Below are 25,343 nucleotides of genomic sequence, written 5' to 3' on the forward strand. Positions count from 1 at the left end.
GGACACTGGATGTCCGAGTACCTGCGAAATAGTGCTAACTACCTTAGTACTGGCTGTGGGCCGATGCTTCCGTTTCATGTTAGGCGACTAGGCTCACCACGGCTCACCACGGCTCACTAAATCGCCTATAAGCTAATCCCAAACAGTCTTCTCCCCTTGCCTCCGCAATTGAGAGAGGGCACGCGTCACCAAGGATATATCAAAGGCGGCTATCTAGATTACTCGTGAAGGGAAAACCTAGTTGCCGAGTCCAATTTGATCCTAGGGAGAGACCAGAGGCCGCTTTCATATGAGGCCTAACTGAGCCTCACTGTAGCACGGTAGGTACAATACGGATCCCTCGGTTCAACTTGAATTCATTCCCTATCCAACTTCTCACGAATCTAACAGCAGTGTGACTTCAGGTCGGAGTATCAAGCTCAGCTCTTCCAGGCCGACAGTCTGGGCACAAAATATGTCGCAAAAGACCCCATCAAAAATGGTCTTCTCCTTCGACAGATCTTCCCTGATCACACCCTTCTGCTCCCCAAGACGCCAGGCTCAATAAATTGGTACAAACACTATCGTTGATCATGATGAAGGAAAGCTCCTTTTGGCGCCTTCTTCACTCCCAATCCAAAAACCCCTATCCAACGGTCCAAGTACCGACTTCGGTTCAATTCACAAACAGACTTTCGCAGTTCTCGACCATCCACATGACTGCTTCGTTCTTCATCTTAGTATCGCTCAACTCACGATTGAGACTCTCCGGTCGCATGATTGTAGGGGCAAAGACCACTGCAACGTTCATGGATGTCATGAGATTCTCCTTCTCTTGCAATACAACTCTGGCAAGGTGCTGAATCAGGTACTCCAGTGTGTCGTAATGAACACGTGGTAGGTCTTCCAGCGCCCGTTGCATAGCTTCAATCCTGATGTCCTTTTCCGCAATGCTCGTCGTGTCAAGCAGCTTGTCATAGACGTCATAAGTGATGAGCGGTGTCGGCAGTCGGCGGAAGTATTGCTTGAGACCAGAAGTCACAGCATGGATATCCAAGTCTTCGTCAGACAGATCGAAATCCTTGGAAGGATTTTCAAACCACTCTTTGACTTGTTGGACTTGGGAATTCCCGCCGGACTTTCGGTAGATGCCTTCGACGTCCATGCCTGTCCATGTCAGATACAATATTGTTAGAATTTAGGGCTTCGGCCTACCTCTGGACTCCACTTCTTCAACACAGCGCCTGACAATCATGGGGATGTCAGTCTTCTCAAATTCGGCTCGTTGCTCAAGATCAGAGCCAAAAAGTTCTACATGGAATTAGTACTAGGATGGTTCAACAAAGGGCCAGATACATACGTGTAGACGCATCGACCAGCAAAGAAGGCGTACTGGTGTTGTTTTGAGGAGCGTAGAGGCCGTTGGATCTCGGCGCAGCTTTCTGGTTGCCAAAGAAACCGAAGCCGCTCTGTTTGACTGGTTCTGGATTCGACTTGGGTAGACTTGAGTATTCTTGGCCGATTGGTTGCGCACCATACGAACCAGTTTCAGCAAATTGGAGGTCTCGGCTGTAACTCTGCTGTGTCGACGAGAAAGCGCCCTTCAAGCCTTTAGTGACTCCCTTGGCAACTTTCTGTCCCTTCCTCCAGTCGAATTTCCTGGGTTGGCCTTTTCTGATGTTAACCATCTGCGGGCCTTGTAATACAGTCACCGGCTCTGCTTCACCGGCTTGCAAAGTGGTGGCTGAGTCAATGTTTGTCAGGTCGGTTGATGGGTTGCGCATTGTCTCTCTCGAGTCGAAGGAGACATTCGACTTTTCTTTGTGGTGCGAATAAATTCCGAGGCCGTTCATGGCTGGTTTGTTGGGCTCAGGCTGGTTACCAGAATTGGCCTTATACAGACCCTGAATCTGATGGACCAATTGATTGTTGAGTTCCGCCAGCTGGGCATTCTTAGAAGAAAGCTGCTCAAACTCCATGAAACTCTTGTCCTTCATTTGGGTCAAGTTGGCGATCTCATCGACCAAGTCATTGCGCTTCTGTATCGACTCTTCGATTTGAGGGGCAAACGAGTTTTTCAATTTCTCCAACGCTTCCGCAAAGTCGCGAAGGACAGCGTTGCTCATCTTGGTCAGGTCAAATGGCTCGCCACTGCGCTTTGCGACCGCCAAATGCTCCGTCAGCAATTCGAGTTCTCGGACGACGATTTCTTTTTGAGTGTCAAGTACGACAATGGTCGACCTCTTTTCCTTGAGTTCCGAGTTCATCTGTCTGATGTTTGCGGTCGAGTCAAGGTGCGATTCAAGCTCAGCGATCCGCTTTTCTCGCTCGATGGTTTTTTGTCTTTCGCGCCGAAGCTCATTCTTGAACCAGGCAAGTTCGTCGCGGTGTTCAGGCGATGCAGAGCTGGGACTGCTAATCTCTTGGCCGATCGATGAAGGTCCTACTGCTGGTGACCTAGGCCACCGCTCACGAGAAAGACGACCGGTCTTGTCGCTATAGCTACGACCATGGCGGACCGAATTTGACACTCTCTTCAGGAATGATTCATGAGCGTTAGGTTCGTCGCCAGACATGATGCGAGCCATGTCCTCGTCCATGGTAAATTCTCCGCCTGTAGAGTATCTTGGCAATCCTGGTGACTTCTGTCCTTCCAGGTTCCGCTGGTTCTCAGAGTATAGCGTATTGAAAGACTCGTTCCGTGACCGTGAATGATCCGAAGGCGGTAGAGGTGGCGCTCGAGGGTCGATGAATGACTCGTTGCCTGCTTTGCCAGCACTTGGAAGGTCCGTTAGACCTACAGAATTATCGTCCGTATCAAAGATACTCTTGGAGCTGGGTGACCCAATAGGGCCAGAAATGACCTTCCCACCATTCGCCCTTGCTAAATCGGTAGGTTGCATGGTTGGTTTTGGTGTTGATGTCGTACCATTCACAGTTGCGCTGAGACTCGAGGGGATGTTAGCTGCAGAATTGAGCTCCTTTCTTGGTATTGTCTGGTTGCGCTTCGCACTATCTAGAGAATCGCCTCTCTTCGGCAGGTTCTGTAAGATTGAAGTGACGGGCAACTGCGCATGCCTAGGCGACTCATCGGTCGTAGCTGGACTGGGTTCATTCGAAAGACGTGGCGTTGAGAAGCCTCGATCGGATGGGGAGCCCAGGTCGGAGCCAACTAGGGTCCTTGAGGTTGTCAATTGCTCCATGGGATCAGCAGCAAGGTCTGCTCGAGGTGTGGATGCTTCGGAACGTGAATTGGGAGTCGATCCGGACAGCTTCTTAGTCTTTGGCGCATCTTGTAACTTGAATCTGTCACTTGATGCTGGATCGTTATTGCGAGCAAGTTGCTGCGACAAGCGAGGAGAATCTTCAGACCTTCGTGGCCGCTCCGCCAGAGCATATGGAGATGCTCTAGTTGAACCAGATCTGCTGACATTTCCGCCAGTCCGACTTCTCTCAGTAGCCTCGCGCGAGGACTGTCGTCCTTTCTCTTGGTAGGCAATGTGCGGACTCGAAGTGTTGGATTTTGCTACAGAAGGCTGTGACGTCGGCCCCGGTCTGCTGGAGAAGTAGTCTTTGGGCTTCTCTTCCACCACGCGGGGTGTGAGCTGATTTGACATCGCGGGTGATGCAGCGGCTGGCTGCGCTGTAGGGTCGAACGCAAGGGGAATCAAGAACTCCTCACCACCTCCTGAAAGATCTGAGCGCTGGGACATTACAGACTGCCTATTGTTGCGGAAGGTGGTCGAGGGAAGAGTGAGCAGATCTAGAATGCCCTATGCATTAGTACAAGAACAATCTGGCAGTGTAGATCGGTTTCTTACCTCGCGGAGGAGTCTGGTCACCTGTGGAAGGCCTGGAATCTACGTCTCTCAGCTCACTCATTGTCTTGGCCACAGACGGAGCCTCGCTGGGCGCTTCCACATAGCCCTCGAGGTAGGGAGACGACTCCTCTGGCGCATACGCAGTCTTTCCGGCTTCAGGAGGCGGAATTGCTGGTAGTGACTTGTCCAGATGCGAACTGTTCGAGAGCTTGGACCGCTGCGCTGCACCCTTTGCGCTCTTCTTGCGCCGCCTGGCCATCAACGCTTCATGGCAATCCATGCAAAAGATACCCTGTGATGTGCGCGCATACCGTAGATTCTCAATCTTCCTCTTGCAATTCCGGCACTTGAAACAATTGGCGCAAAAGGCTTGGTCTCCGGTCAAGATGGCCAGGTCCTCGATCTTGTTGCCGCAATTACTGCAGCTGTAGGTACAGTTGTTGCATATGAGAGAGCCGTCACCGAGGAGTAGAAGGTTTGCGTCGGAATCAAGGGCAGTGTTACAGGTGTTGCAGCGGAAGCAATCAATGTGCCATCTGTTACCAGCTATTCATTCGTCAGCGGAGAGTCCTGGATCGAGGAAGACGGGAGATAAGCGTACCTAGCTCGAATGCCTTGCCTTCTTCAAGGATCTTTCGGAAGTTGTCAGTCCTAATACCTCTCTACAGCGCAAGAATCTCACCTGTCCACAGCCTTTGCAGGGAAATGGAGCGTCATCTGGATCCAGAGGGGACTCTGGGAAAGCCATCGGAGACTCCAATGCCGTGGCCATTATGTCCTCTTTCCTCGATCTGTACTGCCCAGTGTGCCTGCACTGTTGAGAACATGTGGTAAATTTTGTCTCAGGACGAACTGAACCCCGTTTGAGATGATACAATGTAGTTCATTAATGATCCCTTCTCGCGGCGCAGGAAACGCAAACAAACGCAAAATGTGTACACCGAACGGCTTAAGCGACGACTAAGCGATATGTTCTTCTCTTTTGATAGCCAGTCTCTGCACTGACCCGCAGTTGAGACACGACTCGGACAATGTGGTAAACAGGCGTTTGTCGGGAGCCCCAAAATCGGCCGAAAATAGAACTTTTTGACAGGTACAAGAAACGTAGGCCAGCGTCGTCCGTTGAGGTATGTCAATTGCAAAAGAGGACCGTGAAGCAGGTAGTTATGGTGTACCAGGAGTAAGGATCGAAGGGCGTCAGCATGCGAACGGCTGGGGTTTTGAAGAGAGGTGATGGAGTTGCGCAGACAGTTGATGGGTGAGCGGTCGCGTCAAGTCAATGCGGGAGTAAGAAGTGAATGACGGCTGCAGCTGACGTTTGTGCATGCGGCGAATGGCCCAGCGTGGTCTTGTGGAGGACAACAGCACATGGAGCAAAGAAAGGACGTTCTATTGTTGTGTTCGTGCGTTCGCCTCGGAGAACAGTGATGGTGTATTGAAGAGCTGAGGCAATCTTGCAGTCGTCCAACTCATTCAGAGTAACGGTACGAAGAGGGTTGTGCCTGTGCCCACTAACGTAAGGTAGGCATAGTTTCTTCAGAGGATTGACGATTAGGAGGACGTGTTCACCGAATGGCGTTGAAAATCAAAGGCCCAAGTTGACTCGAGAGGGCATGATGGGGCCCTTCAATGATCATGGCCCATTTAGCCAGTGAACCCCCAGGGCCATTGGCTACCAGGCCGACTTTTCAAGGAGGGCTCCATTACGCAGTCAGTTTTAATGGGGGCTAGCCGTGCTGGAATCCATTAAGAAGCAGGCTGGTGCAGGCTGAGGAAGATGGCCTTGTCTAGCCTACAACAACCCCTTATTATTGTCGTGCTCTTTTTGGCTCACCAGGCTCAACTAGACTGCACTTCATCAACCCACCGGCACTAAAAGGCTCTTAGCCTGCGACCGCGTTGACAAGCCTCGTCTCTTGCTCATGGTTTCGGCTCCCTATTTCATGCAGCAGTTCCTTTCTCCAGAGTTCGGCGCAACTGAGAGATCTCCCCGCTTCTCTCTTCCCTCTTGCAACTCCCCTTATCTCGTGGCGGGCGACAGAAGACTCCTCTTGCCTGTCACAATATTGCTAGGACCATGTCAGCCCTTGACCTCCCAAGTTTCTGAGCCGTCTCTCCCGAACGTCAACATGTCGTGCCACCACATCACGGTCGTTCTTCGTTACACTCGCAAGCGACCCCCACGTGGTCTAACAAGGCAGCTAAGCTGAGCAGATTAACCCAGGCCACTTGCAGGATCTACCGTTTCACTGGACCTTCGATGAGCACACGTAGCACTGGGTACGCAATCCAGGCTAGAAATATGGCTTTGCTTCCTTGCTTTCCTCCATCATCATCCATGTCAAGGAACAATCTGAAACACCCATCTTCCGCACTCCGTTAACATCATCTACGGAGTACGATGTACACACTGGGAGTACTACGGGCATGGACCATGGAATACAGGAGCATCATAATTGTCAAACGCCTTCATTGAAGTTCTGTGTCTCCATCATTTGAGTCTGAACTCCTTCTCATAACCATAACCATAACCAATCCCATAACCAATAATAAGGATACCCATGCCCTTCATAATAATACTCGTAATAATACAATGTCGCTCCTTCATTCATCAGCAGTGACTCCCAGGATCTCCCAATTGGCTGAAGATTCCTCTGACGAAGCAAAACCAACCCTTGTAACATCAACAGTCCCTGGACCCATCTGTTGTCCATAGACTCCGTGCCTCAACGTAGTTCCAAGGAGCTTCCAATCGGCGGACACCTGCGAGCCAGGATCATATGTCGACGGCTCTGATTCCATATGCATGTCATCATAGTCCTCGTCCGGCATAACGACTCTTCCTGTGTTACCCAAGCTTCCACTGGGCATACCTGAAGCACCAGCCACATAGTAATGAATGAGGTTCTTGTCTGATTCCTTACTGAAGTAGTTGTAGAATCTTCTCTCTGGCTTGATGATGGAATGGAGTGCTTTGCAGAAGGTGATGATGTGTCGTCTCATGAGGGATGAGTAGGTTGAGAGCAGGTGTTCTGCATACGACGCCAAACGGTCCTCTTGAATGGTGTAGAGAGTCTGACCGCAGGCAGAGACTCGGGCCAGGAGGAAGTTGAGCAGATTCAACCCAAAGGCCAAAATAACAGGTAGTCTGGTGGAGAAGCGAGGTTTTTCAGGTCCAAAGTCTGTTGCAACGCTCTGAAGACTATTCCAAAGGAGAGTGGTAGTTGATTTAGGTGTAATAATAGGATCATTATCGTTAATGATATTTTCAATCGATTGTAGTGTGTCCAGGACTGCGTCGATAGTAGGCAGCGGATTTGGGGTGGTCATACAGAGGTTGCGAGCAGTAATGTCGATGGCTGTAAGAGCTGACGCAAAACCAGTAGTGTGATTGCATCTTGCAATAATAAGTGCACACAAGGTCATGCCTGGCTGTGGCTCGGGGTACTGAGGATATTGATCAAAGAGATCCATCAACATGATAACAATAGTGTGTCTGTTGTAGGCAGGATGGTTGAGGTTGCCGATCCTCTTATCTCTGCGTTCAGCGATCTCGTCCAAGGATGCCAGGTTGGTGATAAGGAGTTCAAATAGTTCGTTAAACTGTGACTGGCGAGTGATCAAGACACTCCGATGATTCTCGAGTAGCTTTCTAAGCCTGCGATAGCCGAGAGCATCAAGGGTTCCATGGCGGAGGAATTCCATGGCGGTGGCCAGAGACTTTCTGGCAGATGCGATGCTGTTACGTCGTTTTGGTGAACGACTTGGTGATCGATGTGATGATCGAGTTGGGGATTTGTAAGTGTGTTTTTGGATAATGTTGGTGTTCTCCTTGCCCTCCGGAGTGTATTCAATGGTTGTGAAGCTGTCAGTTGCAGGTCCTGGTAGAGGCATCTGGATCTCGGGTGCGAGCGCTTGAACTGGACGGAGCGGCAAGGTCGATGCAGCAGGTGGCTGCTCGCCAAGCACGTTTTCCTTGAGGATGTCTTTGTAGACAGCAGGAGCCGACATGTATTTCTCTTCGATAATGAGCGGAATTTGACGTTCTTCGTGTTTGACAGGCTCGGCAATGGGAGGAGCAATTGGCTCCTTGTCCTCCGCAATAACTGGTGTCTGCCGACCAGTCTTCCTGCCATGTGATTGGTTTGTAGAGGCCGAAAGCTCCTTTGCTTCAGCTTTCAGGGTCTCGTGACGACTCGCAGTCTTGCGGTGGTGGCTGGCAGTTGACGAGATGGAGTCTTTGTTGGAATGTGAGACTGGAGTTTGCCGACCAGATGCTTTTTCAGTAGCACCCTTGTCTCTGGAGTCAACAGATTTCTTGGTGGGTTCCCCACGAGACCCAGGACGCTGAGAGGTGTTTGAGACAGCAGAGATTGGTGTAGCAACAATGCGGCCTCTTCTGACCGGTGCCGACAACAATGGACGTGCCTCAGTCTGCGGACTCGCAGTCTTGAGATCTTTGGCATTGTCGAGTTTGGAGTCCTTGGAGGACTTTTGGGAGTTTGGACGTGAACCATGACGAGAGCCTCCTGCTGGCTCGCTCGGATGAGAGTTTTCTTGGACGTGTTTGTCTTGCTTGTCTTTGGCATGCTCGGAAGCAGCTTTGGGAGCAGGTTGTTTGTCATCTGCCGTGGGATTGATGCCCTCCAAAGAGCCGAAGATGAAGTCTTCCGGTTTGACTGATGCTGGTGTAAACCCACGATGTTGTTGCAACCGTTGCTTTGATTGTGCTTTGATCTGAGCAAGGGCAGAGTCTGGCCTTGGAGCTCTGGAGCCTTTGGTAGATTTGTCTGGATTGTGAGGATCGTCACGGAGGGCAGCTTGAGCGTGAGAATTGAGGCCACCCATAATCATACGAGCTCCCTGAACGTCATATTTGGCGAACTCCCAGTAGACTGCACGAGAGTTTTCTCTAACTTTGACTTGTCCATCGGTAAGGCCCTGGAAGATGGCCTTTTGTGCTGCGTGACCATCTTTCTCTGCATCCATCTGGGTGCGGTAGGTTTTGAGAAGGATGCGAAGCCATTCCGGTGCAAAAGTGCGAGGAGGAATTCTCTTGTCTCTGAAAGCAGAGCAAATGTGGTAGAAGAGACGTGGGCTGTAGCCGGCGTGCTGGCAGATGACGGTGATAGCATCGTTGGCATTCTTCTGGTTGACACCCTTGGTAGAGCCACAAAGGACTAGGAGTGCAGGAAGAAGGATGTCGAGTTGAGGTAGGATTTGATTCTCGAGATTCTTCGCAATGTGGCAGAGCGTACGACAGGCTGAAGCAGACAAGGTGGTCCGCTCAGAGGAGGCAGCTTCCACAATTTGGGGCAAGATGGCTTTGACTCTTTCGACAAAGTCTCGTGGAAGAACACTGTTCTCCTTGCGTTGTTCGAAGATGTCGGAGAGCGAAGAGAGAAGGTCTTGGCGCTTTTTCCAGGTCTCCTCGTTCTCAGGAAGAGTGAATTCGTATTGCAAAAGGTTGAGCACGTCAACATAGGTTTTTCCGAGCATCTTGGCTCTGGTGGCGACGAGGGAGAAATAGACAGTCTTTCCAGCAGTCGCAATGGAATTATCGATTTTCTTGACTGAGGAACGAGCAATGTCAGTAACCTATACCGACGGTGCACTGAGGAAACAAGGCATACAAAAATCCATCCTGGCAACGCCAGCCCTGTGTGACTCCATGTTGAACTGGAGGTCAACAAGGGCAAGGTTTGGACAGGTAGGATTTGAGTATGAGTTGTTTGAAAAGTATGAAGAGTATAGAGAGTAGCAGCGAAGCAACAGAGCTTTGCAGTGTAAAAGTGTTGTTGATGTTGATGGAGTGGGAACAATGTCACGTGATGCAAGTGTAGAATGTATGTGAAGAAAGAAAGAAAGAGGAAGATGGGATGGGCGGCCATATTTATGGGCGGACGGGACATACCAGTTCAATCGAAATCAACCCTCTCCGAAACCGCAATGTTGTTGATGACACTCAGCGACGGTCCTCATGGGTCTTGAGGCGTTCTGAAAGTTTGGTACAAAGCAAAAGAGAGAAGAAGAGGTCACGCTGGTAAGTGATCGCTGTTTGTTTTGGGAGGACCACGAGCCTCAGAGTGTTCTTGGCAATGAAGTTCACCATCGACCAATGACGGGGAGCGCTAGTGTGGCGCTCACTCGCGCTCCGTGGCGCCCCAAACTTCGGACTCGCGAGTCAAGTGGCTTGTTTCTTCCGACGCACCTCCACTTGTTGAACAGCCACGGCCAGCCTTCCCATGAACCACCCCATCAGCATCCGGGATTCGATCAGGATACCCAAGACCCGCGGTATTGCCATCGAATCCCGGTCAATGGGACGAGACTGTCCATAAGCTTGAACCGCATGTTTCAGCCTTTCCATTGTCAAATCCATTGCAACTGGACGTTAGGCGTCAAGTTGCGCACGCCGTCGATTGAGTCATCCATGCGGATACAATCCTCGAGGACCTCCAACATGCCTGTTCCAATCCCTCACTTGCACCACAAACCTACTCTCCGACTCCATCTGGACGATATCGGCCATCCAGCCAGTCAAGTCGCGTCTTCTTCTCTGGACAGCGGGCTCTACCTTGCACGTGCTGTTGAGCATGTTCTCGCCCACCTTTACGTGCCCTATGGCTTGAGTAATATTCCCAAAGTCAGATCTGTCACAGTGATACTCCGAGCGATGGGCGGAGTCGCGTACACCAGCGGTCTGCAGCTGGATGACCTTCACAAAGAGATCCACCTATCCCTTGACTACGTGCAAGGTGTCCTATCCAGGAACCCGACTGGAATACGCCACGAGGTTTCCGGTGTCATCACTCACGAAATGGTCCATTGCTTCCAGAACAATGCTCAGGGTACTGCTCCAGGAGGCCTCATCGAGGGCATTGCCGATTTCGTTCGCCTGAAAGCTGGACTTGCCCCACCGCATTGGAGCCGATCACCTGAAAACAGAGGGCAGAAATGGGATGAAGGCTACCAGAAGACTGCATGGTTCTTGGAGTGGCTTGAGAGCGAACAAGGACCGGGTACTGTGAGCAGGATGAACGAAACTCTGGGCCTGGAGAAGTACGACGAGAAGAGATTTTGGCACAATATGTTTGGTGAAGCGGTCGATCATCTATGGGCCAGATACAGAGACACTTGGGGGTCGACCGATCAGGATACGACGTCTGAGATATCACGAGAGCAGAGCGTTGAGTCGCAGATAGAATTGATCAATTGGGACGAGAAGGGAAAGCAAGAGGCAGCCAAGGAGGACAGGAAGCCTCGAGAATTCGTTGCCTAGAGAGTATGCATAAATGCTCGAGCGACAGAGTTGTTCTGCATCATGGACCACGACAATCGTACTAGAGATGGACTTCTGTCTCCAACGTATGTTTCATGTGCCTCCATACTCGCGTGCCCACTACGGGACTATCTGCTAGATCTGATAGACCGATAATATCGCCGTTACGAATCCTATTGAGATAGATCAGCCCTCCTCGACAAGGCCGACACTGTCGGAAAGGGCCCTGCAGAAGTACAGGGGACAAGTCGTTGTCACACGGTATCGCAGTGCACGCTATGCGGAGGGCCACCCGTCGGGGAAAGGGAGCTGGAAGAACACTCGTGAGATCAACTACTTTTAGAAGCAGTCAGTATGGATCGTACAATACACAAGGATTTCAACAGAGAGTATTGGTAGTCAGTAAAAAATTAGAGTGTTGTTGCGTAGTTTTGTTCATCATCGAACAAGTTCTCGGGGTTAAAAATGTATCATCACACCATTGGGGAATCAAAGGAAAGAGATCGTGCTTACCAAGGTATATGAGCTGTAAGATCGTACTACAGCGTGTCACGTCAGAAGCCATCAAAATCAATTGTGGTGGTGTGCAATTCATGTCTTTGCTCCTATGTCGCATGTCTATTGGACTAGCTGTATTTGGCATGACATTCCCTATTGCATCTCCCGACAACGCGCGATGTTCAAGGTATTTAGTCGAACAGTCCACCGAAGCCTGAGACACGTCAGCAAATAATAGCAGGGTAGACGAAGGGTCTGGAAACTCACCTTCGTCATCACTTTCTTCCTTCTCCTCTTCTTTTTCTTCCTCCTTGGCCGCAGCTGGTGCGGCAGCTTCCGTCGAAGCGGCGGCAGCTGCTGGCGCAGCGGAGGCATACTTGTCAGGGTTGGCAATGCGATCCTTGAGCTCATCGATCGCCTCCCAGCTATAGTCAATCTCAAGCGCAACTGAAATGACCTTCTTGTAGCCATTGATCAAGCTATGGATGACGGATGGCAGGGTAGGGTAGTTGGTGGCAAGGGAGATGGTGGTGATGGTTGCAATTGCAGACGACAATGCCTTGAGCAATTGACTCTCCTCGACATCCAAGACATCCGGGGAGAAAGACTGACCCTCCTCATAAACTTGTTGTACCTTCATGCCGTACGTGAAAGGCGAGATGTTCAACATGTTGAGCAGCGTAGCTTCTGAGGCACCGACTTTTGCGCCAGCCTCGACCAACTTGAGATCAGTGGTGATTTCAATGGTACCACGAGCAATCTTTGTGGGGACACCGAGAGCCTGGAAGAAGGATGTCTTGCCAGGTTCCATACCAGTGTTTCCGGCAGGGACGTAGACATCGCCAGGAGCGACAGCGCCAGCACGGGCAGGCGCCGCAACTCGGTTCGCAAGGATCTTGTCACGGGTGGCCTTGAGGTCGCCGTTGGTGAAGATGAAGCCAACGTTCCCTGCAAACGTCAGAAGTGTAATTTTCACGGTGTATCCCAGCGCCCGACGCACCTTTAACGTGAGGCAGGAGACGTTCGTACTCCGGGTTCTCATTGATGAATCCCTTGAGCGCACGTCGGACCATGGTGTTCTTGCCCATCAGAACCACTGCTTCGCCTCGGAGGGACTGGCGGATTTCGTGCATCTGTTGCGAGGAGACATTGTCAACGCTGACCTGCGATTTCTGTCAGTACGCCGCAATTCGAGGATTTCAAAGTCCACCGACGATGAAGATGGACTTGTACTCGTCGAGCAAGCCCTTCAGCTTGTCGAAGTACACAGCCTTGGTTCCAGTCTTGCCCCCCATGACTTCTTGAGGATGAAGTTAGGATGTTTAAGGGCAAAGAGTAATGCGATAGTGAGGTTGAAGTGGTCTTTATGCGATGAGACTGTGATTCCAATCAACCTGCGCTCAAAAATTCATGGGGTGTGTGAGGTGCAACTCTTGGCACTTTGGAGATGCTCACCTTACCTAAGCATTGCGGTATACGGCGCTAACCTAAATCGGATCGTTTCGCACTACTGACTCCTGGATTCACGTGTGCGCTCTTGCGGCTGAATAATCATGAGGGGAATGGAGAGCCTTTAGAGCTGATGCTGTTGGAGACTTGGGGATATCTCGTATATCTACAGGCGACGAGTGACGTTGTGTCAAGAGCCGTGATGTCTGTTCGTAAATCGGGGCGACGCCTGGGAATACTAGACCAGAGAGGGATTTAATTCGCGAAGGCACACGCCCATACTCCGGTACTAGTATCCTTGCTCAAACACTCGTTCATGTCGCACAGAATCCTCCTGACCGGAGCATCGGGCTACCTCGGCGGTACACTGCTGGCTCGCTGGAAGACGGCCAATCTGCCGCCGCATGAGAAATTGTATGCCCTCGTGCGGACAGATGATCAAGGCAAGGCGGTCAAGTCATATGGAGCTGAGCCCTTGAGCTTCGATGTCAAGGATGAAGCGTCAACGCGCGAAGCTATTGTTGAAAACAAGATCAACGTCGTGTTCTTCCTGATTGATGCGATGAATTCGGACTCGCAAGTGCTTTTGATCAAGGCCCTTGCCGAGGTGAAGAAGCTTACAGGCCTAGAGGTCCATTTTCTGCATGTAAGTTGTCGGAAAATCGCAAACAGCAATGCTATGCTGATTACTTGGAAAGACCAGTGGCGCCAAAATATTCTCGAGCCATGCTGGCGCACCTACAGACAGGCCGCTTTTCGACGATGAGCCGGGGCTTTACGAAATTCAGAAGTCTCAAAGATCTGAAATTCCTCTTCTGCAATCGGTAGGATCGGAATATCGAGAATCTTGTCGTCCAATGTCGATCTCTAACGACTGATTGCCAGGCTGTTGAAACCAATAACACGGTGATTGAGCAGGCCGAGTCCTTAGGAGTGCGCAGCTATATCTTTGTGCCTTGCATTGTTTGTAAGTTCTTTCCCACCGTAGACGCGATCGCCTCGGGCTAACTCACTGCGTGTGTAGATGGAAAGGGCGAAGGCTTCGGGAACCCTATCTCGATTCAGACCGTGGCTATTGTAAAGGCTGCAAAAGCAGTGGGACGTGTCCACAGCGTAGACTTCGGTCGACCGGTGAGTCCTCCTCCTTGGAGGTCTGAAGCTTTTGTTTCGTAGGTCATTGTGACTGACGATGGAGCGCAACAGACCTGGCCTGTGTGCCATGTTCTTGACAACACGAAACTCTACTTGGACCTACTCCGGCAGATATTCTCAGATAAGAGTCCAGGTTGTGGTAAGAATGGGTATTACTTGGCTTCGCCGGGCAGTGTTGCTTGGGAAGATTTATATGCTGGGATCGCTAAGGCTTTGGCCAAAAGAGGGGTCATCTCTGATGCAACAGTCGAGCCAGCTTCGGACAAAGCTATGAGCGACATGGGTGAGGCACTGGGTTGCCCCAAAGAACTTGTCCCTCTGCAGCTTGGGGGTTTATGTACATTCACAGCTCGTCATGGCGAAAAGGCCGGGTGGCAACCAGAATATCCGCCGAGCCATATACTCGATGCTGCCGACGAAGAGACGGCGCTGATACTTGAACACCTCAAGAAATAGCACGGAGCAGTGACAGAGAGTGATGCGGATTCTTCAAGACCGGAGGGGGCCATAACCCGTTACTGGAAAGCCTGTTGGACAAAACGAATGGCAAAGTCACTTGATCTAATCGAGGTGCACATTTCCCCTAACCTAGCTAGATGTTCAACGTAGGCTATATAGGTTTAAGATACCGTATATCTGATCAGATCCGATCTGGAACGACCCTATAGTCACGAGTGTTGTTTGAAACTTCAAGCATACCCCATCTGAACGACCAATTGTCGTATTTGCCTTGGCCTCTGAGCCTGCAGATAAAACCAATGGCATAGTTTAGACGGACTCAGCGTCTGAAAATTCTCAATCACGAGATTGAGTACGTCGGTTATTGTTCTCTGTAAGGGGCCACGGGGCCTGGGAGCTCAGCCAGATGGGTCACAACGAGGTCGGCAGTCCCGGCTATCAGTCGGCAGTAAAAAATAGTCTGGCACGCAGCTGGGAAGGCTGATGCCGGATGTCCTCCGCATCTCCAGATCAGCGCTGCCGCGCCATGCTCCGCGAAAGGTGAGGGGAATCGAAGAGTAAAGAATGAAGATCAAATAAATCTTCCAGGTATCAGTCATGAGTTGCTGTTTGCATTGAATGGAACACGCTTTCAAGTAGCTAGATCTCAATATGTCCGCACAAGCCTACTCATACAGCGGCCCCGTGGATTGCAGCGTTGCGCCAGACAAAAGTCAATGCAGAGCAAAGAGTGTTGTCGTTACTGGTGGTTAGTAAACCCTAGAGAACTTAGCCTTTTGCCGCCCTACCCGCTGCATAGACTCCTGCTTGAAAGGGCGAAATGCTGGCTGCTCGATGCGAGAGAGCACGACTGAAATTTCGTAGGTGCTGCTGGTATTGGGGAAGCCTACGTGAGGGGTTTTGTTGAGGCTGGGTAGGTTCTGCAGGAGGCAGAAGAGTGAATGGTCTTGTTGACGATTTGCAGAGCATTCGTGACGTTCTGCGACATCAACGAAGAAAAGGGTAGACAACTGGAAGACGAGTTATCTTCGTAAGGCAAGCTCCTGTTGACGGATTGGCCCATGTGATCCAAAGATGGTCAATTCTGCTTACCAGCAAAACAGGGAGAAAACAGTATTCGTCAAATGCGACACAAGGTCTTGGGAAGACCAAGTGCGCCTCTTCGAGACTGCCATCTTGATGTCTCCTCACAAGAGCGTTGACATCGTCATTGCAAACGCAGGAGTTGGAAGAGGGTCGGGAGATCCCCTGATGCCCTTGGAAGGTGCGGTATTCAAGATTGGCTCTCCGAAATGGTCACACTGATAAAATCTCCACCAGATCCTTTCGCAAAGCCAACGAAACCCAGTATGCACATTATCGACATAAATCTCATTGGTGTCATGTACACTTTCAAACTTGCAGTACATTACTTCCGCAGAAGTCCCCTACAAGCCCAAAGAGACCGTTGCTTCATTTTCGGTGGTAGCCTTGTTGGTTATGTCGATAATTTGGTAGAGCTCTGCCAGCCCCTGTTCTTGACAGTATATCTGACCCTGCAACAGAGTAGCTGGGAATACTCCGCTGCAAAATTCGGTCTCAGAGGTATGATGAGGTCGGTCAGACGCCAGTGTCACCACCAAGGTATCAGAGTAGCGTATATCGCACCAACGTACGTTTTCTGCCCTTGAATTCCAAAGAGAAGCTCCCTTAGCCCGATCAGCATAGACTGAAATTTCACTGGCAGGTATGTGCGCACAGTAATTCAATCAACGGCCATTTATGAAGCGATACGAAACAAAGGCATTGAGTTCGCGACTGTAGAGAGCTGCTTGGCAGCAGCAATGAGAGTATCATGCGACAAAACCATCAATGGTAAAGTCCCGGAAAAGCAGACGTGGGTCTCTCACTGAACCTACTACTAGGCCGTTCCTTCGCCATCGTTCCGTACTCTCAAGCCAAGGAGGGTTTCATAGACATCGATGAGGATGATTTTCAAGGAGGGAAAGAGTTCTTATCAAGTTTTCAAAGCGCCGTCATCAGATTGAGAGGAGATGAATGGAACTGACAGATACTCCGAAGCATTGACTCGGAGGGATGCCTGCATTATTGTATTCAAGGGTGATATATTTCGATCAGTCGTCGAGGATCGGAAGTGAAACGAGTAGTAGGTCGAGGCTCATGAAGGATCATGCTCCCGCTTCCTTATCTTGGCCGCGCTGGGCTGAGTCACAGCTCTTGGCAAGCCTCTACGGTGAAACACAGTGCGTGGATAATGCAACTCTTCAGAAATATTCTTTCGTGCATGGCCATGCGATCAGAACCGTAACCTGACTTTTAGCAAATGTAGATTGGGGAGTGAGATCTTCAGGAAGCTGGCCACAGAAAATGAGTCGAGGTCCCTTCCAAACGTTATGCTGTGTCCAACCAGTGGATGGACAGCAGCCATTTCTGCTTGCTGCCTGTGGTCCCGTCATTAGCTCGTTCAATCTCAAAGATGGCTCACTTTTGGATCAATGGCCACGTTCGAAGGGGGCAGACGCACAGGATGAAGACGCCGGCACGGCTGATGGCGACGAGGGTCCGCCGGCCAAACGGCGCCGAATGGAAGACGACGGCCCGGCCGAGCCAGCGCGGGAGGACATAGAGGAGTCGATTGAGATCATCTCTGACCGTAAGAGGGGAGAACGACGGAAGGCAAAGGTGGAGGACTCGAAGCTACCAAACGTGACGCATGTCATTGTGACCAGCAATGCGGCCACAGTCATTACTGTGACGGCCGAGGACAAGTCAATAAATGTGTTCAGTGTCGGTACTACCGGCGTTCTGAATCTGCAAGGCCAGAGGTAAGTCGGCAACTTGTATGTCGGCCAGTTATGAGGCTGACACGAAGCAGGTCCATGCCGAAACGCATATGTGCAATAGTCTTGACTCCAGATGAGAAGAACATTCTAGTTGGTGACAAGTTTGGAGATGTCTATTTGCTACCTCTACATCCAAGCGGTGACTGGGTACCTCGGAAGCTGGACAAAGACGGACAGGACACACTCTACACTCCTTCAGCCACCGAATTAACAGTTCATACTAAGGGCAATTTGGAAGCCCTGAAACAGCAACGTGAAAGGAAGATATCTCAACCTAAGAAGGAAGGCCCGAATTTTGAGTTGAAACTGCTGCTGGGCCATGTCTCGCTGTTGACAGACGTCGCCATTGCCGAAGTCCAGGACGGACTCAAACGCAAGCAGTATATCTTGACCGCCGACCGGGATGAGCATATCAGGATTTCCCGAGGTACTTCTCAAGCTCATGTCATCGAAGTTTATTGCTTGGGCCATCGCGAGTTCGTCACTAAGCTATGTATCCCACCTTGGAATGCCGAATTTCTTGTTGCGGGAAGCGGTGAACCTTCTTTGAAAGTATATCGTTGGCGAACGGGACACTTGATCGATGAAGAACTCTTCGCGGGAGATGTGCGGCAAGACATCAGCAGGCTGTTAGATGTCAACGGCGGCGAGCGTTCGTTAGATCGACTAGCTGTCTCCAATATCTGGCCTGTACATTATACTGTGGGTGGAAAGTCGCCATACTCCCGTCATCCGCCGCATCTGCTACTCGTGGCGATAGAAGGGTAAGTCTACTTTGGCACTCAATCTTTGGAATGACTGACATATAGTCAGCCTTCCGATTCTTCTAAGCTACAGTCTCAACGACGAAGGCCAGCTACGGCATCATCAGACAGTGGTATTAGGCGGAAATGCTTTGGACGTTGCGATTGGGCCGGCGTTGTGGGAGATCGTGGTCAGTATTGATACGGTGCATAAGCCTGGTTCAATTAAAGATGTCCGGCCCGAAGCAACACCTGAGTCAAGTTTCTTCGAGACGTTCGAACTATTTTCAGACGTGTCTGAGACCACCAATGGTGAAGCTCAGCCTGAAGAAGGACGGGAAGCAGCACTGCGATGGGAAAGGTCAAGCCTTGCCATGCTTTTGAACAATGCAGTGCCAGGTATCGAGAGCGTGGATTTGGTAGAGGGAGATTCATCACACAGCAAAAGTACAAACAGTGCATTAGGGGAACAGCTCTACAGCTTGGAGAATTTGAGGAAGAGGAAGGGTCAGTCGGCCGTGGACGCTGAAGACGAAGACGTTGAGGAGATCACACCTGCCCCTGCGTGAACTTCGAGCTGCTAGCAATATTACTGAAGAGGCCATTGTTCCTCAATGCAAATTGGTTTCGTCCACCACCGAGACACCTCACTTTGACAGCCTCGTGCCTACGAGGCTGTGATAGGTGGCGGTTAAACCTCGGCCAAGGTCGCAGTTTGCAGAGTCTCTGACAACGCCATTTCTCGCATTGAAGTTACGAGCACTCAGTCGTTCTCACTCCATTCGTTGCGTGACTCTTCGAGACGAACCAGTCTGAGTATTTGCCACGTTCAAAATGAAGAAAGAGTTTCCTCCGTTGAAAAATGACCGCTTGCTGCGGGCAGCGCGTGGTGCGTTCGTGCAAATGGAATGAAGGACATTGATCAGGACCTGACTTTACCAGGCGACAAGGTCGATAGGCCGCCCATGTGGGTGATGCGACAAGGTATGCGGCGGTCAGTGCCTTTTCTTCCCAGTCCTCAAGTCTCAAGCTGACAAGACTCAAGCTGGCCGCTATCTTCCTGAATACCACGAAGCAAAGGGAAATCGTGACTTCTTCGAATGCTGCCGCTCTCCAGAAATCGCCTCGACCCTGACCCTTCAACCTATCGACCGATACGATGGCCTCATCGACGCCGCAATCATCTTCTCCGACATCCTCGTCATTCCGCAGGCCATGGGCATGGAAGTGAAAATGGTCGATGGGGTTGGACCGAAATTCCCCAACCCGCTGCGCTCGCCTTCGGACGGACAGTACCAAGAGATTGTCAAGCGAGATGTGGATGTTGCGAAAGAGCTAGATTATGTCTACAAAGCTATCACAATGACACGGGAAAAGCTCGCTGGACGAGTACCACTCTATGGTTTTTGCGGCGCACCCTGGACCCTGCTGTGCTACATGGTCGAAGGCGGTGGTTCGAAAATTTTCAGAGAAGCAAAGACCTGGGTCTACAAATACCGTCAAGAAAGCAAGGTCTTGCTCAAGAAGATATCAGAAATATGCGTTGAGTACTTGGCGCTACAAGTTGCTGCCGGAGCACAGATCATACAAGTCTTCGACTCCTGGGCTGGTGAACTGTCGCCATCCTCCTTCAAAGAGCTCGCTCTTCCGTCACTCCGATACATTTCAGAGAATCTCCCTAAACGTCTCCGGGAGATGGGCGAGGACATCGTGCCCATGGTCGTCTTCGCCAAAGGGGCATGGTATGCTCTTGACGAACTCTGCGACTCCGGTTACGATGTTGTTGGCCTCGACTGGTTACATGACCCATCTGAAGCTGTAAAAGTAGCTCGAGGTCGAGTTACTCTGCAAGGCAATGCCGACCCGGGTGTACTCTACGGTGGACACGAGGCTATCACATCCGTCGTGGAGAATATGGTCCAAGGCTTTGGTGGGGGAAAAGAACGATGGATTGTCAACCTTGGACACGGAATCACACCAGGCGTCAATCCTGACGACTTGAAGTTCTTCTTTGAAGAAGTACATAGATGCGCAGGTGGAAAATAAAGAGTTTATTAGGGAAAAATCCAAATCATGGTCACTGTTCGCCAATGTCTTCGTTCCTGTCGAAAGTCTTAGGCACCGGTCTCTTACAATTGGCGAAAGGGCTGGAAACTCGAATGAAGGATGATTGCTGGATGAAAATGGACGTACCAGACATGAGGCTTCTCCTCGATAAACTTCTTCATCAAGCCAATGCACTCCTGATTCTCCAGCACCACGACCTCGATTCCTCGTTGTTTCAGGTATGACTCGCCGCCCACGAAGTTCTTGTTCTCTCCAATCACCACGCGTGCAATTTTGTACAGAATGCACGCGCCCGTACACATGTCGCAAGGGCTGAGCGTCGTGTACATCGTCGCACCGGCGTATGCGGACGCCGGAAGGCGTCCTGAGTTTTCGAGCGCGGAGGTCTCGCCCTACATATACAACTCTTCAGTCTCTGACGATATGTTGCCCTGCTAGTCTCTTCTACGAGGGGTTTCTTGTGGGACTCTATTCATTCGCGACTTACGTGTAATGTGGCACTCCCCTTCTGCACACGCATGTTATGTCCTCTGCCGAGGATGTTGCCGTCCTTGGAGACGAGGCATGCTCCTACCATCGGTTACATCTCTCATCAGCACCGAGGCTTCGTTCGCACTCAAAGATCGCAGCTCACGCTAGATCAAGCTTGCACACTTCAGTGGCTCAGACTCACCTATTGGCACACCACCCTCCCCGAAGCCCTGCTTAGCTTCCTCCACAGCAGCAAGGAAGCCTGGATCTGTCTCCGACATGCTATTCGAGTTTATAGGTCAGTACAAAAACGATGAGGCTGGCAAATGCTAATTTATCTGCACAGGACCTTGCCATGGCGATAGCAAACATAATTACACGAAATATCTTTATCTCGCACATCTCCGGCATGACAGTCGACAAGCTACGGGACTCGGGGTCTATCTTTGCTAAGGCGGCAAAGGCGGCGGATATTCTCGTTAACATCTGGTTAGAAATAGAACTTTCAGCCATTGCCATTTTAAGCCCTCCCGCTTCAACCTTCCTGTCTCCAGCTCGGGTACTCCGTACACCTTCTGTACTCACTTCCAAACCTCAAATGCTGGCCGTGAAAACGGCGCACACGCTTGGACCAGACTCCTTATGGAATGCTCTTTTTCTTGTCTATGTGAAAAGCCTCGCCGCATTGTCCCGAAACAATTTTGAGCAGAGTTCCGGTGTCAAGGCTTCAGTCAACAGTTTGACTTCATTCGACAAATCCACCACTTTGTTGGCTGCGAACTGCGTCCCATGAATCTTGTAATCCGTGTGCGGCCAGTCTGAGCCCCATATGACCAAATCCGGTACCGTTTGGATTATTGCTAGGACTGCCGAAGGAATCTTGGATATTCTTCCCGGAGTGTCACTGCTGCTTTCTAGTCGGTTGATGCCGCATATCTTGACAGCGAACTTGGATTGATGTCTTGACAAGAGGTCCAACAAAGTGTCGAGCTCGGGATAACTTGCTATATCCCTTGTCGGGTCGATTCTGCCGTTGTGCTCGACTATGATGGTGATATCTTGCATCTCAGGCGACGTGACCAGCCATTCACCGACGTCGTTCCAGATGTTCAATGGACACATGGCTGAGATGTACCACCCAGCTCTCCTTGCATACGATGCAAGGCGTCGAAATTCACCTTTGACCCCCTCGAGGATATCTCCAGACATGCCGATCTCTCCGTGAAGGCGAACCGCCCTTACCCCAAGGTCGCTCATATGCTTGAATTCTTCGTCCGTGAAGGTTGCCCCACCAGGTATCTCTATCTCTGCGCGGAACGCTTTGTCTGGAAATTGCTTGCTGGCATTTTGCAGATGTTGCAATGTCGCCTCCATCCCATTTTCGACCGACGCTTGAACGATCAAGAAGCAATCTGCCAGCGTTGATGTCATGAGATCTTCAAGAACGGCAGCTGCGGGCGTGTATGTCCTGTCAGGCTTATATGGAAATGTCTCCGGATCAAGAACATGTAAGTGCGTATCCCAGGTTCCTTTGGGAACTATGCTTGACGATTGGCCGTCCATCTTGAACAAGGAATGAGCCAGATTTCACCCTCCCCTGCCTCTTTGCTCCGGACAAGTAACAGTCAATCTTCCAATGATGCTTGGAGCGTTGTACTGGACTCTACAACAACCCACTTGCTGCACTAAGTTACCAGTACTTGACCATTTCTTCTCGGCTGTTTGGATACAATATTCAAACACTTGCCGGCATGCAGTACTGCAAGGGTCGCTCAAATCGGTCCCGCTTCGCTTCTGTCCAAGACCTTGCCAAGTCAGGCTGTGCTTTCCTCACTAGAGTGTGCCAGAGTCGCCTTGTTGGTGAGCGGTGCCCCTCCCGAGCCATTCGAGGCTTTGTCGGCCGTCTCCCCGAGGGTGCGACTCCGCGTTATTCTCCACAAAACACCTCCGCATCATGCTCGTCGTCTACACGGAGTGCGCCAACCTGATGGACAAATGATTGAGCGCTACTGTCCAGCCTATCCAGTATCTCCAATTCCTGCAGACGATCGTACACATAACTGGCCATTCCCTTCAGTCTCGTTGTTGCGCAGCAGCATGAAACTTGACTCTCTTTCACCCACGTGACAGAATCGAGACAAGAGAGCAATCCTCCTTGTTACCGTTGCGGAAAACATGACAGAGAAAATGATCCCCTTGCACGTTGAGAAAATGAAGGATGAGCCTGGTCATCTGGAAACCCAGTCGGCGGATGTTGGAATGGCTTTGGGCGTTGAGTCTGTGAACAAGTCCAGAGTTCTCAGAAAGATGGACCTGCGTATCATGCCGGTTTTGACGATACTCTATCTGTTTGCTTTCCTTGACCGAGGGTAAAGTCAACTTCTTCCAGGATACCTACATGTGAGCTGACACAATGCAGAAACATTGGCAATGCGAAGGTATTGGGCATGTCCAAAGACCTTGGCCTGGCAGGGAACGAGTACAACTTGTGCTTGACTGGTGCGTTCGATGGACCCCAACAGAGTTTGCCTGAGCTCACTTCATCGTGCAGTCTTCTTCTTCCCCTATATCGCTTTTGAGATCCCCTCCAATTTACTACTGAAGAGGCTCCGACCTTCTGTGAGACGATTTCGATCGTTTTTGACATCCTCTGACTGAATTTCAGGTCTGGTTACCGTCCATCGTGGCTGCTTGGGGCATAGTTACAATCTGCATGGGTCTTGTGCAAGGTTATCATGGTCTGCTGATTTGCCGGTGAGATAGCTAGTGCTGCCCAACTTCGATCTCATCTGACGAAACCAGCATCTTCTTGGGGCTGACCGAGGCGGGACTCTACCCTGGCGTAGCTTGTAAGTCTTTACCCTTCCAGAAGCCCCTGTGCCAATTACGGAAAAAAGCAATGCTTTTGCTCCTGTTCAGATCTGTACATCTTGCTGATTCATTGCAGATTATCTCACAATGTGGTATTGCCCATCGGACTTGGGCTATGTAAGTACCGACGTTGCTACAGCCTCAGCTCTTGGTATCAGTATTGACGTACACGCAGCGACAAGCCGTCTTCTTCAGCGCAGCGAGTGGCGCCGGAGCATTCTCAGGACTTCTCGCCTACGCCATCAACAAGATGGACGGGATTGGAAATTATGCAGGATGGCGATGGATGTATGAAGCTCTCCGGTCGTCGGCAAAGCATCACGAATACTGACTCGACCTAGTTTCATCATCGAAGGATTGGCCACCGTTGTTGTCGCCATACTCGCCTTCTTCACCATCTATGACTTCCCCGACACCGCCAAATTCTTGTCGGCCGAGGAGAGGACTTGGATTCTCCACCAGTTGAAATATCATGGCTCGAAGCAATCCAACAGATTGGTCGAAGAGAACGACAAATTCCAGTGGAAGTTCGTCCGCCGAGCGGTCACAGACTGGCAAATCTACTTGGCTATTTTGGTAAGTCCACTCACAGAAACACTTGCGTGTACCGACTAAGCCGATGTCTACAGTCCAACTGGGGAGCCTCCTGTGTCATTTATGGCATCTCCTTTTTCCTGCCGACCATCATCAACGAACTCGGCTATACATGTACGTGTCCTGCTCAGCTTTGCTCTGCTGTTGCAAGTTGCCAGTCTGACTTGAACCCCGAACAGCTACCGCGTCAAACATTTTGACGATTCCAATGTACGTTGCAGCGGCCATAGCCACTATCGTCACCTCATTCTTCTCCGACAATTATAAGAACCGGGGAAATTTCGTTCTGGGCCTTCAGTTGGCCACTTTGGCAGGGTTTGTCATGGCTGGTAAGTGGTCACTCTCACTCTCAGACCTACCTTAGGTATGGCGATGCCAGCATGTTTTCCTAACCTGGCATCTTTGAACAGTTATCGGATCCGGGGTAGGCGGCGTGCCGGGTGTCGTGTACGCAGGTGTTTTCCTCGCAACGTGCTCCTGTTATCCGGCCTACGTCCTCATCATCGTAAGTCCTACCTGCCGAATTAAGCACGTCCCATCCCCGTCCACGCCTCGCAAACTAATTTGGGACCTTTCCTGCAGACATGGATCGCAAACAACCTCGCCCCAACATACAAGAGAGGCGCAGGCGTTGCCTTCCTCATCGGTATGGGCAACTTCAGCGGTGCAATGGCCTCCAACTTTTACAGGTGAGTTTCTTGCTTTCTTTTTGCCCCATTCATGCTGGTACTAGTACTAGTACTATTATCGTCGAGAATATCGCAAATCTGACCTTGCACCGAATCATTTCCAGAAGCCAAGATAGTCCTCAATTCCTCCTCGGTCATGGCGTCGAGTTGGGATTCGTCGTGCTCGCGCTACTTGCGGACGTCGTCTTGATCATTGTGTACAAGCGCATCAACAAGAGACGCGAACTCGCTTGCCAGCAGGAGCTGGCGTATACCAATCAAGAGTTGAGCGACAAGGGCGACCGTGCGCTCACTTTCAGGTACCAGCTTTGAAGGACACGTAGATGGTGCGCGCCCTCGAAGGATAGAGCAAGTCAGCTTTGGTGGGGTGGAGCGTGAAGGTGAGGTCTGGCGGACACAGGCAGCTGGGGCTCACTGGGCATGCT

The 25,343-nt window shown here is 50.8% G+C and overlaps 10 protein-coding genes across 10 annotated transcripts; 5 read left to right on the plus strand and 5 right to left on the minus strand.

Moving 5' to 3' along the window:
- Window positions 1-324: 324 nt before the first annotated feature.
- Window positions 325-5,444, minus strand: PV05_02981 (uncharacterized protein). Its single transcript, XM_013463599.1, has 6 exons — window positions 4,483-5,444; window positions 4,402-4,432; window positions 3,801-4,346; window positions 1,340-3,742; window positions 1,195-1,290; window positions 325-1,146 (listed from the first exon to the last, which is right to left on the minus strand). The coding sequence occupies exons 1-6, from the start codon at window positions 4,570-4,572 to the stop codon at window positions 656-658; spliced, it is 3,657 nt and encodes a 1,218-aa protein (XP_013319053.1). The 5' UTR covers window positions 4,573-5,444; the 3' UTR covers window positions 325-655.
- Window positions 5,445-6,253: 809 nt separating this feature from the next.
- PV05_02982 (uncharacterized protein) lies at window positions 6,254-9,808 on the minus strand. Its single transcript, XM_013463600.1, has 2 exons — window positions 9,715-9,808; window positions 6,254-9,373 (listed from the first exon to the last, which is right to left on the minus strand). Exon 2 carries the CDS (start codon window positions 9,297-9,299, stop codon window positions 6,405-6,407), a length of 2,895 nt encoding a protein of 964 aa, XP_013319054.1. The 5' UTR covers window positions 9,300-9,373; window positions 9,715-9,808; the 3' UTR covers window positions 6,254-6,404.
- A 206-nt stretch (window positions 9,809-10,014) lies between these two features.
- On the plus strand, window positions 10,015-11,288 carry PV05_02983 (uncharacterized protein). Its single transcript, XM_013463601.1, has one exon. The coding sequence runs from the start codon at window positions 10,153-10,155 to the stop codon at window positions 11,080-11,082; it is 930 nt and encodes a 309-aa protein (XP_013319055.1). The 5' UTR covers window positions 10,015-10,152; the 3' UTR covers window positions 11,083-11,288.
- Window positions 11,144-12,979, minus strand: PV05_02984 (60S acidic ribosomal protein P0). Its single transcript, XM_013463602.1, has 5 exons — window positions 12,795-12,979; window positions 12,581-12,743; window positions 11,848-12,528; window positions 11,596-11,794; window positions 11,144-11,418 (listed from the first exon to the last, which is right to left on the minus strand). Exons 1-4 carry the CDS (start codon window positions 12,873-12,875, stop codon window positions 11,772-11,774), a joined length of 948 nt encoding a protein of 315 aa, XP_013319056.1. The 5' UTR covers window positions 12,876-12,979; the 3' UTR covers window positions 11,144-11,418; window positions 11,596-11,771.
- Window positions 12,980-13,208: 229 nt separating this feature from the next.
- PV05_02985 (uncharacterized protein) lies at window positions 13,209-14,826 on the plus strand. The gene is made up of 5 exons (XM_013463603.1): window positions 13,209-13,675; window positions 13,728-13,853; window positions 13,915-13,996; window positions 14,054-14,160; window positions 14,233-14,826. Exons 1-5 carry the CDS (start codon window positions 13,346-13,348, stop codon window positions 14,635-14,637), a joined length of 1,050 nt encoding a protein of 349 aa, XP_013319057.1. The 5' UTR covers window positions 13,209-13,345; the 3' UTR covers window positions 14,638-14,826.
- Window positions 14,827-15,291: 465 nt separating this feature from the next.
- Window positions 15,292-18,867, plus strand: PV05_02986 (uncharacterized protein; the record flags this gene model as incomplete). The annotated part of the gene is made up of 9 exons (XM_013463604.1): window positions 15,292-15,388; window positions 15,505-15,553; window positions 15,605-15,670; window positions 15,744-15,904; window positions 15,961-16,133; window positions 16,185-16,224; window positions 17,051-17,465; window positions 17,516-18,247; window positions 18,297-18,867. The coding sequence occupies 9 exons, from the start codon at window positions 15,292-15,294 to the stop codon at window positions 18,793-18,795; spliced, it is 2,232 nt and encodes a 743-aa protein (XP_013319058.1). The 3' UTR covers window positions 18,796-18,867.
- Window positions 18,868-18,996: 129 nt separating this feature from the next.
- PV05_02987 (uroporphyrinogen decarboxylase) lies at window positions 18,997-20,472 on the plus strand. Its single transcript, XM_013463605.1, has 3 exons — window positions 18,997-19,115; window positions 19,169-19,210; window positions 19,272-20,472. The coding sequence occupies exons 1-3, from the start codon at window positions 19,061-19,063 to the stop codon at window positions 20,270-20,272; spliced, it is 1,098 nt and encodes a 365-aa protein (XP_013319059.1). The 5' UTR covers window positions 18,997-19,060; the 3' UTR covers window positions 20,273-20,472.
- PV05_02988 (uncharacterized protein) lies at window positions 20,192-21,149 on the minus strand. The gene is made up of 4 exons (XM_013463606.1): window positions 20,967-21,149; window positions 20,781-20,863; window positions 20,420-20,685; window positions 20,192-20,328 (listed from the first exon to the last, which is right to left on the minus strand). Exons 1-4 carry the CDS (start codon window positions 21,043-21,045, stop codon window positions 20,304-20,306), a joined length of 453 nt encoding a protein of 150 aa, XP_013319060.1. The 5' UTR covers window positions 21,046-21,149; the 3' UTR covers window positions 20,192-20,303.
- Window positions 21,150-21,427: 278 nt separating this feature from the next.
- PV05_02989 (uncharacterized protein) lies at window positions 21,428-22,327 on the minus strand (the record flags this gene model as incomplete). The annotated part of the gene is made up of 2 exons (XM_013463607.1): window positions 21,428-21,888; window positions 21,943-22,327. The coding sequence occupies 2 exons, from the start codon at window positions 22,325-22,327 to the stop codon at window positions 21,428-21,430; spliced, it is 846 nt and encodes a 281-aa protein (XP_013319061.1).
- Window positions 22,328-22,975: 648 nt separating this feature from the next.
- PV05_02990 (uncharacterized protein) lies at window positions 22,976-25,230 on the plus strand (the record flags this gene model as incomplete). Its single annotated transcript, XM_013463608.1, has 13 exons — window positions 22,976-23,133; window positions 23,184-23,263; window positions 23,316-23,383; window positions 23,430-23,518; window positions 23,567-23,613; window positions 23,712-23,752; window positions 23,811-23,923; window positions 23,977-24,211; window positions 24,265-24,343; window positions 24,409-24,558; window positions 24,640-24,734; window positions 24,812-24,918; window positions 24,969-25,230. 13 exons carry the CDS (start codon window positions 22,976-22,978, stop codon window positions 25,228-25,230), a joined length of 1,524 nt encoding a protein of 507 aa, XP_013319062.1.
- Window positions 25,231-25,343: the final 113 nt, after the last annotated feature.

This window comes from Exophiala xenobiotica (assembly GCF_000835505.1).
Source record: "Exophiala xenobiotica strain CBS 118157 unplaced genomic scaffold supercont1.2, whole genome shotgun sequence".
NCBI lineage: Eukaryota > Fungi > Ascomycota > Eurotiomycetes > Chaetothyriales > Herpotrichiellaceae > Exophiala > Exophiala xenobiotica.

Excerpts from the sequence above, each read along its gene's own strand:
- PV05_02983 (XM_013463601.1), top strand. The coding sequence starts at position 10,153 with ATGTTTCAGCCTTTCCATTGTCAAATCCATTGCAACTGGACGTTAGGC.
- PV05_02988 (XM_013463606.1), bottom strand. The coding sequence starts at position 21,045 with ATGTCGGAGACAGATCCAGGCTTCCTTGCTGCTGTGGAGGAAGCTAAG. Across the intron at positions 20,686-20,780 it reads AGGGGAGTGCCACATTACAC|GGCGAGACCTCCGCGCTCGA; the intron begins GTAAGTCGCGAA and ends TTGTATATGTAG. Across the intron at positions 20,329-20,419 it reads GAGGAGAAGCCTCATGTCTG|GAACGAAGACATTGGCGAAC; the intron begins GTACGTCCATTT and ends GACTTTCGACAG.
- PV05_02985 (XM_013463603.1), top strand. The coding sequence starts at position 13,346 with ATGTCGCACAGAATCCTCCTGACCGGAGCATCGGGCTACCTCGGCGGT. Across the intron at positions 13,676-13,727 it reads TAGAGGTCCATTTTCTGCAT|ACCAGTGGCGCCAAAATATT; the intron begins GTAAGTTGTCGG and ends TTACTTGGAAAG. Across the intron at positions 13,997-14,053 it reads CTTTGTGCCTTGCATTGTTT|ATGGAAAGGGCGAAGGCTTC; the intron begins GTAAGTTCTTTC and ends CTGCGTGTGTAG.
- PV05_02982 (XM_013463600.1), bottom strand. The coding sequence starts at position 9,299 with ATGCTCGGAAAAACCTATGTTGACGTGCTCAACCTTTTGCAATACGAA.
- PV05_02987 (XM_013463605.1), top strand. The coding sequence starts at position 19,061 with ATGAAGAAAGAGTTTCCTCCGTTGAAAAATGACCGCTTGCTGCGGGCA. Across the intron at positions 19,116-19,168 it reads CTTGCTGCGGGCAGCGCGTG|GCGACAAGGTCGATAGGCCG; the intron begins GTGCGTTCGTGC and ends TGACTTTACCAG. Across the intron at positions 19,211-19,271 it reads CATGTGGGTGATGCGACAAG|CTGGCCGCTATCTTCCTGAA; the intron begins GTATGCGGCGGT and ends ACAAGACTCAAG.
- PV05_02984 (XM_013463602.1), bottom strand. The coding sequence starts at position 12,875 with ATGGGGGGCAAGACTGGAACCAAGGCTGTGTACTTCGACAAGCTGAAG. Across the intron at positions 12,744-12,794 it reads AGTACAAGTCCATCTTCATC|GTCAGCGTTGACAATGTCTC; the intron begins GTCGGTGGACTT and ends CAGAAATCGCAG. Across the intron at positions 12,529-12,580 it reads TCTCCTGCCTCACGTTAAAG|GGAACGTTGGCTTCATCTTC; the intron begins GTGCGTCGGGCG and ends TGACGTTTGCAG.
- PV05_02981 (XM_013463599.1), bottom strand. The coding sequence starts at position 4,572 with ATGGCCACGGCATTGGAGTCTCCGATGGCTTTCCCAGAGTCCCCTCTG. Across the intron at positions 4,433-4,482 it reads CCTGCAAAGGCTGTGGACAG|ATCCTTGAAGAAGGCAAGGC; the intron begins GTGAGATTCTTG and ends AACTTCCGAAAG. Across the intron at positions 1,291-1,339 it reads GCTGGTCGATGCGTCTACAC|AACTTTTTGGCTCTGATCTT; the intron begins GTATGTATCTGG and ends AATTCCATGTAG.